Below are 13,350 nucleotides of genomic sequence, written 5' to 3' on the forward strand. Positions count from 1 at the left end.
ACAAACAGAAGTCCAGGGCTAGAGAGCTTCCCAGGAGAATTCTACCAAACGTTTAAAGAAGAGTTAATTCTTTTCAAACTGTTCCAAAAAACAGAAATGGAAGGAAAACTTCCCAACTCATTCTACAAGGTCAGCATTACCTTAATTCCAAAACCAGACAAAGACCCCACTAAAAAAAGATCTACAGGCCACTATCCCCAATGAACACGGATGCAAAAATTGTCAATAAAATATTAGCAAATCAAATTCAACAGTACATTAAAAGAAACATTCACCACAATCAAGTGGGATTTATTCCTTGGTTACAAGGGTGGTTCAATATTTGCAAATCAATCAATGTGATACACCACATTAATAAATACATATGATCCTCTCAATAGATACAGAAAAAGCATTTGGCAAAATACAGCATCTATTCTTGATAAAAACCCTCAATAAAGTACAGATAGAGGGAACATACATTAACATTATAAAGGCCATACTTGAAAGGACCACAGTTAGTATAATCCTCAATAGGGAAAAACTGACAGCTTTTCCTCCTTGGTCAGGAACAAGACAGGGATGTTGACTCTCATCACTGTTATTTAACATAGTACTGGAAGTCCTAGCCTCAGCAACCGGACAATAAAAATAAATAAAAGGCATCCCAATTGGCAAGGAAGAAGTAAAACTTCCACTATTTGCAAAGGACATGTAGAAAATCCAAAAGACTCTACCAAAAAATTGCTAGAACTGATACACAAATTCAGTAAAGTCACAGGATACAAAATCAATGTACAGAAATCTGTTGAATTTCTATACACCAATAATGAAGCAGCAGAAAGATAAAGGAATCAATCCCATTTATAACTGTACCCCAAACCATAAGATATCTAGGAATAAAGTAACCAAAGAGGTAATAAATTTGTACTCTGAAAACTAGAAAACACTTATGAAAGAAATTGAAGATGACACAAAGAAATGGAAAGACTTCCATGGATTATAAGAACAAATATTGTTACAAAGTCTATAGTACTCATTGACAAAACAGGAAAGAATATCCAATGGAATGACTGTCTCTTCAGCAAATGGTGTCAGGAAAACTGGACAGCAACATGCAGAAAAATGAATCTGGACCATTTGCTTACACCATACACAAAGATAAACTCAAGATTGATGAAAGACCTAAATGTGAGACAGGAAACCACCAAAATCCTAGAGAAGAAAATAGGCAGCAACCTCTTTGACTTTGGCCATAGCAACTTCTTACTAAACATGTCTCCAGAGGCAAGGGAACTAAAAGCAAAAATGAACTATTGGGACCTCATCAAGATAAAAAGAAGGAAACAACCAGCAAAACTAAAAGGCAACTGACAGGATGGGAGAATATATTTTCAAATGATATATCTGAAAAAGGGTTAGTATCCAAAATCTATAAAGAACTTAGCAAACTCAACACCCAAAAAACAATCTAGTTAAGAAATATATACTGGAATATTACTCAGTCATAAAAAAGAATGAGATCTTGCCATTTGCAATGATGTGGATGGAGCTAGAGTGTATTATGCTAAGTGAAATTAAGTCAGAGAAGGACAAATACCATATGATTTCGTTCATATGTGGAATTTAAGAAATGAAACAGGTGAACATATGGAAATAAAGAGAGAGAAGGAAACCATAAAACAAACTCTTAAAATTTTTTTTTTTAATGTTTCACTTATTTTTGAGAGAGAGAGAGAGAGAGAGAGAGAGAGAGAGAGTGCAACAGAGTGCTAGCTGGGGAGGGGCAGAGAGAGAGGGAGACATAGAGTCTGAAGCAGGCTCCAGGCTTTGAGCTATCAGCACAGAGCCCAATGTGGGGCTCGAACCCAGGAACCATAAGAGCAGAAGTCACATGCTTAACTGACTGAGCCACCCAGGTGCCCCAACAAACTCTTAATCATAGAGAACAAATCGAAATTTGCTGGAAGGGAGGTGGGTGGGGGATGGGTTAAATGGATGATGGGTATTAAGGAGAATACTTGTTGTGATGAGTACTGGGTGTTATATGTAAGTGATGAATCACTAAATTCTACTCCTGAAACTAATATCACATCATATACTAACTAATTGTAGTTTAAATAAAAACTTGAACTAAAAAAGAAAAAAAATAATTTCCCTGAGGCATTGTAGTTTATAGTGATTAAAAAGTTAAGGATGAAACAGGGACCAGTAGCTTTTCTTTAGACTTTTTGAGGAGCAGGGTTTTTTTGTGACTGCTTTGATTTCATTTTTCTGGCCTCTTGGAAGTTTAAGCACAAAGTAGGAGGTGCAGAATCCTTCTGTGACTGGGAGAACAGGAGCACAGTGCATGCCCTACCAGGAAAGCCCCTTATCCTTACCAAGGGAGCATAAGAAGAATCCCTTGAAAGTTGAAGCATTTAAGGATCTCAGGGCTGGGAGGAGTCTGAAAACTTCTGAAAGCTGGATTTTTCTAACCCTTTAACTTAGTTGTTAAGTTATTTAACTTACTGCATCATCCTTCCTTGAATCTACCAGAAGAGATTTCCAAAGGGATTCTAGGCAAATCCAGAACCTTGCCTCCCTAGTCTTCCCACAGTTGCTGGCCAATGCCTGAAATCTGGCCACAGAGTCTCAGTCTTTCTCTTGAATCGCATATGGTAGGCTGTTTGGCGATGTGGGAAGAACCCTAGGGAACATGTGTCCTGGAGGCCAGGCATGCCCTGGGATAATTATTTACATTTGGAAAGATCAGGTTAGACCAATGGTATGTAAAAACGTCCACCACAGGGTTGGGTATGCATTAGATGGAGAGATAACACACTGGAGTAGGAGTCAATGCTGGGTTCTAACTTTGCTCTGCCACCAATGATGGCTCTGACTGAGCATGTCACCTCACTTTTCAAATGTGTACAATGGGGGTGTTGGCTAGATATTCTCTAGACCAGTGCTTCTAAAACCTTAGAGTGAAAATGAATTACCTGGGAATCTTATTAAAATACAGATTCTGGATATGGATACGGTGGGGTGAAAGTAGGTCTGTATTTCTAACAAGTAGCCAGATGCTTGTGATACGGCTGATCTATGGATGACAAATGGTGAAGGAAGAACTAGGATTCTATCTTAAACTTTCTCTAAGTCATAAATTAATGTGGAAGGAAGATCTAGCTTTTGTGGTTGGGAGAGGTAGAGAGAGAGAAGAAGAGAAAGAAGAAGAAAAGGAAGAAGAAGGGAAGGAAGAGGAAGAGGAGGAGGAGGATAATGGAGACAGGGAGGTGTAAAGGGAAGAGGAAGACGGGGAGGCAGAGGATGGAGAGGGGGAAGAGGGAGATACAGAGAGGGGTAGGTGGTTTGAAGGGAGGAAATCAAAAGCAGGGAGTTTGCCTGGGTAGGAGCCCAGGGTTCCCCTGGGAGACTACCAGAAAGACTTGCGGTCTTGCATTTGTGCTTTGGGATGAGCATGTTTATGATTCTACCATGAGGCTCAGAACACATTCATTTGTGGTGCTGTAAGTATTGGAAAAACAAATATCTCAATATTTCATTTGATTTGATGAATGTGGAAGGTTTCTCTCCTACGTTTGAAAGACGTCAAAAGATAATTTTGTAAAAGCAGCAACAAAAATGGTAAGTGGGTAACTCTGTCAAAGGAATACCACGTTGTAGCTAGGTCTTATTTCTTGTTTCTTTGTGAACCAATTTGTTAGACTGAAGAATCCATGCTGATGAATAGTAAAATTTCATACCACCCAGGGGCAGCCATAAAGATAATGGACTGCTGTTGCCACGGGGAGAAAACAGTGGTTTGTTTCATCCAGGAAAGCAAAAATGCAAATGGCAAACCTAATCAAGAACGAAGAGTTAGGGATACAATTCAGAGTTAAAAACTTGGTTATAGCAATAAGTAGCCTATTTTCTAAATACCTGCGATGAATCCTATTTGTGAATGTCATAAAGAATTAGAAGTTACCTTAAAATAGCAGTATTGTGTTCATATTCAATGTGATGCATATACTATGTATTTTACTTCCATCCATGAACAAATAACATGAAATATACCAGTGCCATTATCTGATCAATGTGTAAACACATTCAAAATGAATGGTTTATACATGATTGTCTTTTCTTCGCATGTCCAATGGCCTGTTTGCTTCCTGTGTCCATCAATAAGCGTTTACTCAGAAACTGCTATGCAGAGGTGCTATGCTAGGACCTAAGCATAATAATATAGTGTACTTTGTTTCCTATAATTGGAGTTCTCCTTCTGACTGTGATCCAGTACTTGTCATTTCTCTGTGGGTATGGCTTCTGTCAGAAAGCAAATATCTGTTCCACATAAAATGAGACATATGAGGAACATAAGGCTTGATATTTTTGAGACAGTTATACCTCCAAAACCCAGTAAAAACTCCCCAGACTAACTCAATCTTTGTACATTTTACAGATGTAAATACTCAAGAATTTTGTAGGATGTTAGTATCATGAAATGGGTTCTCTGTTGTCATAATTTGTAATACATCACAGGCTAGAATTGAACCAGCATGCACTAGTTAATGGGCTTGAAATAGAGCAGGTTGACTGTGCTTTTTAGGAACGGCAACAATTATCTAATGTGATGAATGAAGGTGGACATCAGAAAACCTCCTCAACTTTCACATGGAAGATGAATTGAATTTAGGTTTCAGTTAGATATTTTTGCACTATTTGGAGCAACCTGGGGGATTTAATAGTATCTACTAAAGGTTCTTTTTTGTGTTCTGTTTTTCATTTAAAGAAGAAGCCATGGGGACTTTTTCATCTGTAGTAAGTGAATGACAAGGATAGCCACTGATGGCTGTGGTATGCTTGAAGTCCATCATGATTTCTGAGAAAGCCCCAAGAATTCTGTTATGCTGTCTTGGGGTGAAAACTGTACTTTAACTCTGCTGGAAATCACAGTCATTGTGTTGTAAATCCTGATAACATCCCTGCATTACATCTCAGTAACCACTGTTAATTTGTGACTCCTGTGCACTTTGGATGTGCCTTCAGGTTTCCAAACTTCAGCACTTTTTGCTGGGTCAGCAATAAACCACTTAAACTCAACAAGAAAGGAGAGAGCATCTGGATTGTAATGTTGCTTTTGAAAAATGAAATCCTAAGTCATAAATCAACCTGCTCAGATTCCTGACGTTGCAATCATTCTGTGCTTCTTACTTAACAATGATAACATTAAAATTCAATATTGGGCTTTGGCAAAAATAAAACAAAGTGGTAATACCCAGAGGCCAAGGCCCCCTGGTGACTCATTAAATGCCTTAATAGTTCTGGGTTGCACAAGACATCATTTTAAACATAAGAGCAGACATCTACCATAGTTTTGAATGTTTACTATTCATTACTCTCAGGTCACTTGACTGATTTCTGTAACTCTTGTGACTAAATGAGAGACTCTGGAAGTTTTGGGCTAAAGACAATGTATGACTGAATGAAAAGGAAGGGATAAAAAGAATGAGAGGCTAAACAGGTTTCATCTCTTTCCTTACCTCTCAATCTATAATAAGCTTGAAGACTGGCTAAAATCTGTTTCATGGATTCCTGTGGACAGACTTTAACCCCGGCTGGGAAAAATGTTGATCTTTTGGGTCGATGCTTGGCCAAATCGAATATTCGTTTCATGGTTGACACTTGGTACATTTTTGTAGTACTTTCAGTTGTTTTGATTCTTGGGGCATTGTCTACATCTTTAGTTTCAGAATGGTATGTTTTAATGGAGAGATCTGTAAAAGAAAAATTGATTCCTGGTGAATATATACATTGATATATGTGAAACATATGATAAATGAATGGAACAAACTAAAAGTTATAATCCTCGTTTATTCAAGTTCTACTTTGGAGCAACTGCCGAATTCCAGTGACAAGGCATTTTCATAAATAAGGGAATAGCATAATGAGCCGATCAAGTGTATTTAAAAAAAAAAAAAACCAACATCTCAAATCATCTTGCCTTTAGGAACTGCCAAATATTGAAACCATTTCCCACACATCTCTAAAAATCACTCCCCACTTAGCACTCAAGCCTCTCGAGAGATGCCTCTTTTGATAGACATTATAATTCAAGTGGGGAAAGATAGCACATTGTGGTACCCAGAGGTACACTCTGGATGAGGAAGTGGAGAGCTTCTAAAAACCTAGGGGGAAAAATGCAACAAACAACCTTCCCGCCTGTGAATGGCAGCACTAGGATTTCTGTGGGCGGGGCTCAGAGGGTGGCAATCTGGTAGCAATCTGGTGGAAAGTGAGTTGGGGCAAGGACACATCTTAGAGTCAACTTTACAGAGCAAGTTTGATATTTTATGGAGAGAGGTGAGAGGAATGAAAGGGAGTATGAAGAGATCAGGTTGGCAGAGGATTTAACTCCCTGAGCCATTTCATCCTGCTGGCACCGCTGTGTCTGTTAGGGTAAGGTCTACACTTCATTTTTAACTCTCTGGACCTCTTGTAACAATAACTTACATTCACGGAGTCCTTTCTTACTTCGAATTTTTTTCCTAGGTGTCATATTATTTCACAAAACTCTACTGTGTTGATGAAACAGATTATATGTTTCTGGGTTTATCACACAGTAGGGTACTGAGGCTTGGAGGTGTTGGAGCATGTTAATAGGGGTCAGATCTCAATTACCTCTCTCCCACTCCACCTCTTTCCTTTTATGTCTTCCACTTAAGAAAGGAATAATTGATGAACAGTTGGGACCACTCACTATGGCCCCTTGAGACCCTAACCATGTGGCTTACTGAGACTTCTATTCCCATTTTACTAAAGAAGCATCTCAAACTCTAATCTTCTGGCATAGACAACGGAATCAAGCAGAAATCCAAGTAGGGCAGCTGCGGAGGAACTCAAATCTTGCCACAAAGCATAAAAGTCCCTCCTTCATTACAGGGAATGGACTGAGTCCTGTGGGAACACATATTCTCTGTCATTTGAGGCATCTTAGAGTACTCTGTCAATCTTGGACAGTGATAAATTCCCAGGAATCTCCAGGAAGAAAGGGAGCTTATGGATTAATTTGCTCACCCAGCCACACATCTAACCAATAAATCATCATCTCTGAGTAGAATGCAGGCATCAGCAACTTTTGAAGGTCTCTAGATGATTCTAATATGCATGCAGGTTTGGGAAAACACTGCTCTAAGGATCTGTAAGAGCATTTTCAGGGGACAAGTCAAGACAACCCATGTCAAAATGGCTTAAACAATAAGGAAGTTATTATCACATAGAAAGGAAAGCTAATGGTAAGGAATGCCTGGTGAAAACAAAGCTCTGACTCTGCCTTTCTGCCACTGTGTCTTTGTTCAGTCCCCTCACGTGGTGATTATATCTGTAGGCTGGCTTCCACTGAATTAAACATGCTTACCCTTGTTCATTTTGAAAAATAACCTTTCTCTACAGTGTGGCTGACTTATGCCACATGCCTGGACCAATACCAGTTGCCAAGGGATATGCCAGTGCTATTGGCTTGAGTTGAGTGATCACAGAGTAGGGGACTGAAATTACCCTGAGTGGCTCGTTCTAACTGTGGAGGAGGTGGAGGCCATTTTCCTTGAGTTAGGCTGGCTGCATGGCTGAGTGGAAGGTGCCCACTGAACACTGGCAAGTGCAAGAAGGAGACAGGAGCTGAGTATACAGTGCTCACTGAAGCTGGTAAAATGGGAATTTTAGTTTAGGAATGTTAATTTCTAATAACCTTTCACACACTCACAGATTTCAGTGTAGGTCACAGAAAAAAGTTTTTGTAATTACAATTCATTTGCCACTAAGATTAGAAAAAAAAATGTGGGTCATTAGATAATTCTAGGCCTATCCAGTATGGTAAGCACAGACCATGCTTTGGGAAACTGTACTCTTCATTCATCCTGCACATCTTCTCACAGTGCCTGCCTGTAATGTTGGTCCTGCTTTCCACTTTGTCACCCTTAAAATATCCTGCCCTTTGGGGTTGGTCTGGTTCTTACTTTGTTTTTTAAAAATATTTATTTTAAGAGAGAGATAGATGGAGAGTGGGTAGGGGAAGGGCAGAGAGAGAGGGAGAGAAAAAATCCCAAGCAGGCTCTGTGCTGTCAGCGCGGAGCCTGATGTGGGGCTTGATTAACAAACCATGAGCTCATGGCCTGAGCCGAAATCAAGCGTGGGATGTTTAACCAACTGAGCCACCCAGATGCCACCTGTTCTTGCTTTTCAATGTTATGCTCTGTTAGAACCCGCTGAATAATTTGCTTTGGGAATAGTATTTACTCCATCCTGGCTCTGGGAACAGTGCCCCTGTCCTGGAATTGTTCCTACTTGGATTCTTCTGGATCTTAACACTTTGCTCATATCCAGGCTTGCTCACATAGGATTGCTTGATCCAGGTCTTTGGACTTCATTCTACCAGGATAGGATTAGAAGGAGGTGAAAAAGTTCCAGATTTGCTCTGTGTCCCAGAATCCCATGAGCTCTGACCTGTTCCTTTTTCCCCACTGGGATAAATCTTCCCTATTCTTCACATGTCAAATACACATAGCCAGTGATCAACAATGAGGGTGAATTAGGGTGAAGTGAGACTTGGTTTGCTTGGGATATCCTGGTTTATTTGGAGCTATCCCTTCATTCTCAAATGTATCCCTGTTTGGAAAATACATTATATGGTCACTGAATTTTTAATATCTCCTTGGTAAGGGAGACCCATGGCAAATATCCTACAAATGATCGTCTCCCTTATCTAGGAAGCACTTTGTTTCACTTTAAAAATCTCTGCTTAGGTAATTCTTTGTGTTGAAAATTACCTTCCAGTAGCTTCTGCACAGTAGTCCTACTCTGCCCTCTGGAATAGCAAAGGTCAAGTTGACAGTGCCTCATATTTCCTCTATGCTATGCATTTCTCTACTTTAGGTTAACCATCTTCCACCTTTCTCTGGTGTCCTTTCTCACATGAGTAATAGACACTTCAGCCTGTGTTCCTCTAGACACATAGAAATGACCACAGGGGATCATTTGTGATGATACTATCACTTGGGCAGGGATCAGAATGTTCTGCCTGTGTCTTGACCCTAAGTCATCACTAGAAAAGAGGTAGGCAAAGTCTCTGAGAACACAGACTAAGGGTTACCTGTGTTCAAAAATATTTATAGAAGAGGCCACACTTACAAAGTCTGTGTCTTTCCCAAGGAATTCAAGTAAAATAAACCCAAAATTTAAAGATTGAAACATGGAATGTTACAGATTTCAATGAGGTAAAAAGAGCTGATATTTATTGGTGCTAATGAAAGCACTCTTTGGTAAAGCAATGAGATCACGTTAGATGCTGTCCTCCATGTTGCATAAATAGTAATGTTGAAATTGAACTGAACTTTGATTCTCTGGATGTATTTTCATGTGTCTGATATTTTTAGTTTATGTAAGTATTTAGAAAGAATAGGTAAAAGTTTAACGAGAATGAATTGATAGTTGAATGACCTGCTATAAAAAGGAAGCATATTTAATAAAAGATTAGAAAATTTTTTCAGGCAGAAAATCCTTGACAAAACATGAGTATAACCTGTATGTTGATGAATTGGCTGCCATCAACAACTATTTCTGGGTGAAGTTCAGAGTTACAAAGAAAAAGAAGGGCAAAGTGGTTTCAGAAAAAAACAAACAAAAACTCTGTATCTTTTCCAGAATACAATATAATAAGAATTTGGACAAAAATAAATACAATTGTACTATATTATATTGTAGATTAATCACCAGGAAAACAGTCTAAGCCAATAGTTTTTGGAAACAGTCATCTCATTGAATGAGGAAAAGAAAAAATGGAAATTAATATATTTGAATATTCAGGGCTTCTAAATACACATGAGAGACAGCTAATATTCATTGCTTACTTTCTAAATTTAATTTAAATATGTTCATTATTTACGAAAGAAAAATGTAGTAGCAACAGAAATTATATGTTGCTTGTTTATTCAAAATGTTTTGATAACACCAGTGGTACACAGGGCCCTTGCTCTGTGACTCACTAGCTATACAGTTGGAAGCACTTGACCTGTCTGTGCCTGAGTTTCCTCACCTGTAGAATGGGGAGTGGTGGTGCCTCTCCTCCAGGGCTTCTGTGATATTAGTAAATGAGTTACCACCTGGGCAGCACTTAAAACAGCATTATGCACAGGGTAAGTGCTCAATAAAAACTCCTTTATTCAACAGTCTATGCATTTCACTCCCTGGTATTACTTTTCCTTCTAAACATGTTCTTTCGTGACACTTCTCCTTAGTCCTTAGACAAGACTATGCTCATCCTGGAAGACTTCCTATACTTCCATCCTTCAGTGCTCATCTCCTATTTGTCTGTTCCCTCATATCGGCAGGCCCTTCTTTTCCTTCTTCCTTCATGGGCCAGTTTCTAAGCTTTCTTTCCTTTTCCACTAAGCTTTCTCAGACCCCATATTCAGAATTCATTTATTGTTCTCTTGTATTTCATTTGTCCTGTCCACCTACATTATTGCAACCTCCCTTTTAAATTTCTTCTCCCTGCTACAGTGTCTAATATCAGAGATTTTGAGCACAGCCATCTTATTAAAGATAATATCCTAAGTGAAAAGATAAATAAAAAATTCCTCTTTAGGAATTCCATCTTTAGGATGACAAGTCGTCAATTCCCTTGCCCCTGAATAATTGTGCTTGATAGGTAAAACTTTATGTTATATTCAGCCCTCTTCCTACTCCTCACTTTGTACCCTTGTAGCTGAACGTGGATGGAGAAAAATAACCATTTGGACTCACTTAACAATTTTTTTAAAAGTTTATTTATTTTGAGAGAGAGAGAGAGTGAGCAGGGGAGGGGCAGAGAGAGAGAGAGAGAGAGAGAGAGAGAGAGAGAATTCCAAGCAGGCTCTGTGCTGTAAGCATGAAATCTGACATGGGGCTGGGACTCATGAACCGTGAGATCATGATCTGAGCCAAAAGCAACAGTCAGATTCTTAACCAACTGAGCCACTCAGGTGCCCCCAGACTCATGTTAAATTTATGATCCATAAATAGCATCACACTATGTTTCCCTGGTCCACTGAGTTTCTCACTCTCCAGGAGAACTACATACAACTTTTCTCAAATTTCCTGCACTTCTGGCCAATTCTCACTTTTAGCTGATGACCTGGTTCCACATTTTCCTGAGAATGAGGGGAGCAAGAAGAGAACTTTATCAATGCCCAGCATTGCATCTGCTCACTGACTGCATCTGCATTCACATACTCTGCTTTCTTTCCTGTGACTATTTGATGAGCAGTCTATTCCTATTCAAGGCCAATTCCTTTACTTGTGTACTGTCTGTATCCCATCCTTTTACACCTCTTGAGGACATTCTTCCAGAAACTCTTCTATCACTTGCCTATGTTGGTATTTCCCTTCTTCATGCTGGATTACTCCTATCAGCCTACAAACACGCTATTACTTTTCCTTCTACTTAAAGGATTCTCTTGATGCCATTTCCCCTCTAGCTATTGATCCTTTTTTTTTTTTTTTCCATTCCACAGCAAAAGTCGTTGAAAGATCTGGCTTTACTGCTTTTCCTAAAACAAAGTAAGGTCCTATATGGGTGAAGATTCCTCTGATACCACACATAAAAGTACCAACATTTCCTCCCTTCATTCTCTTTTTTTCCTCTATTTTTTAAATTTTTTTTATTTTTTAGAGGCTTGCAATGTGTGCTCATAGAGCCTGGTGTATTCAACATGCTAATGTGCCACCTCACCAGATGGTGTCGCTATCTAACACATAATGTATACTGAAAAGGGAATGTTGGAAAATCAACTGCTATTATCACTTCTTTGAGTTTGGGATTATACATGTTGAGTACATTTGTTGATGGGAGTGATGGTGAGAGTGGTGATTTCTCAGCAAAAGAAACCATTTGAGGAAGGGCTGAGGCAGCATGGTGGGATGGGCTCACAATGGGTTGGGAGGTTCTCATGAAAGGTGTGGCAGGAAATATTTAGGTGGGCAGGAAATATTTAGGTGGGTGTCCATAGGCAGGGCTCCCTCCAGCAGGCTAAGAAAAGTGGTTGACACCAAAAGTTTAAATTGGGGAAAAACTGAGAGCTTTCCCCTTAAGGTCAGGAACAAGACAGGGATGTCCACTCTCACCACTGTTATTCAGCATAGTATTGGAAGTCTTAGCCTCTGCAAAGAAATAAAAGGCATCCAAATCGGCCAGGAGGAGGTCAAACTTTCACTCTTTGCAGACGACATGGTACTCTATATGGAAAACCTTAAAGATTCCACCAAAAAACTGCTAGAACTGATTCATGAATTCAGCAAAGTTGCAGGATATAAAATCAATGCACAAGAATCAGTTGCATTTCTATATACCAACAATGAAGCAACAGAAAGAGAAATCAAGGAATCAATCCCATTTACAATTGCACCAAAAACCATAAAATACCTAGGAATAAATCTAACCAAAGAGGTGAAAAATCTATACACTGAAAACTATATAAAGTTTATGAAAGAAAATGAAAACGACACAAAAAACTGGAAAAAGATTCCATGCTTCTGGATAGGAAGAAAACATATTGTTAAAATGTCAATACTACCCAAAGCAATCTACATATGCAACGCAATCCCTATCAAAATAACACCAGCATTCTTCACAGAGCTAGAACAAATAATCCTAAAATTTGTATGGAACCAGGAAAGACCCCGAATAGCCAAAGCAATCTTGAAAAAGAAAGCCAAAGCAATCTTGAAAAAGAAAACCAAAGCTGAAGTATCACAATCCCCGTCAAGCTGTATTACAAAGCAATAATCAACAAGACAGTATGGTACTGGCACAAAAACAGACACTCTGATCAATGAAACAGAATACAGAACTCAGAAATAGACCCACAAATGTATGACCAATTAATCTTTGACAAAGCAGGAAAGAATATCCAATGGAATGAAGACAGTCTCTTCAGCAAGTGGTGCTGGGAAAACTGGACAGCAACATGCAGAAGAATGAACCTGGACCACTTTCTTACACTATACACAAAAATAAACTCAAAATGGATGAAACACCTAAATGTAAGATGGGAAGCCATCAAAATCCTCAAGAAGAAAGCAGGCAAAAACCCCTTTGATCTTGGCCACAGCAACTTCTTACTCAACATGTTTCCGGAGGCAAGGGAAACAAAAGCAAAAATGAACTATTGGGACCTAATCAAAATAAAAAGCTTCTGCACAGCGAAGGAAACAATCAGCAAAACTAAAAGGCAACTGACAGAACGGGAGAAGATATTTGCAAACGACGTATCAGATAAAGGGTTAGTGTCCAAAAATCTATAAAGAACCTATCAAACTCAACACCCAAAAACCAAATAATCCAATGAAGAAATG

The 13,350-nt window shown here is 39.0% G+C and overlaps 1 protein-coding gene across 2 annotated transcripts in view; it reads right to left on the minus strand.

The window, feature by feature from the left end:
* The window catches only part of IMPG1 (interphotoreceptor matrix proteoglycan 1), a 132,502-nt gene that overhangs the window by 101,677 nt on the left and 17,475 nt on the right, over positions 1-13,350 (minus strand). Inside the window, exon 2 of one of the 2 annotated variants that reach the window (XM_047860031.1) lies at positions 5,505-5,738. The exons of the other annotated variant lie outside the window; for it this stretch is intronic. Coding sequence (XP_047715987.1) covers positions 5,505-5,738 — 234 coding nt within the window. The remainder of the gene's footprint in view (positions 1-5,504; positions 5,739-13,350) is intronic. 2 annotated transcript variants of the gene reach the window in all.

This window comes from Prionailurus viverrinus, chromosome B2, assembly GCF_022837055.1.
Source record: "Prionailurus viverrinus isolate Anna chromosome B2, UM_Priviv_1.0, whole genome shotgun sequence".
Taxonomy (NCBI): Eukaryota; Metazoa; Chordata; class Mammalia; order Carnivora; family Felidae; genus Prionailurus; species Prionailurus viverrinus.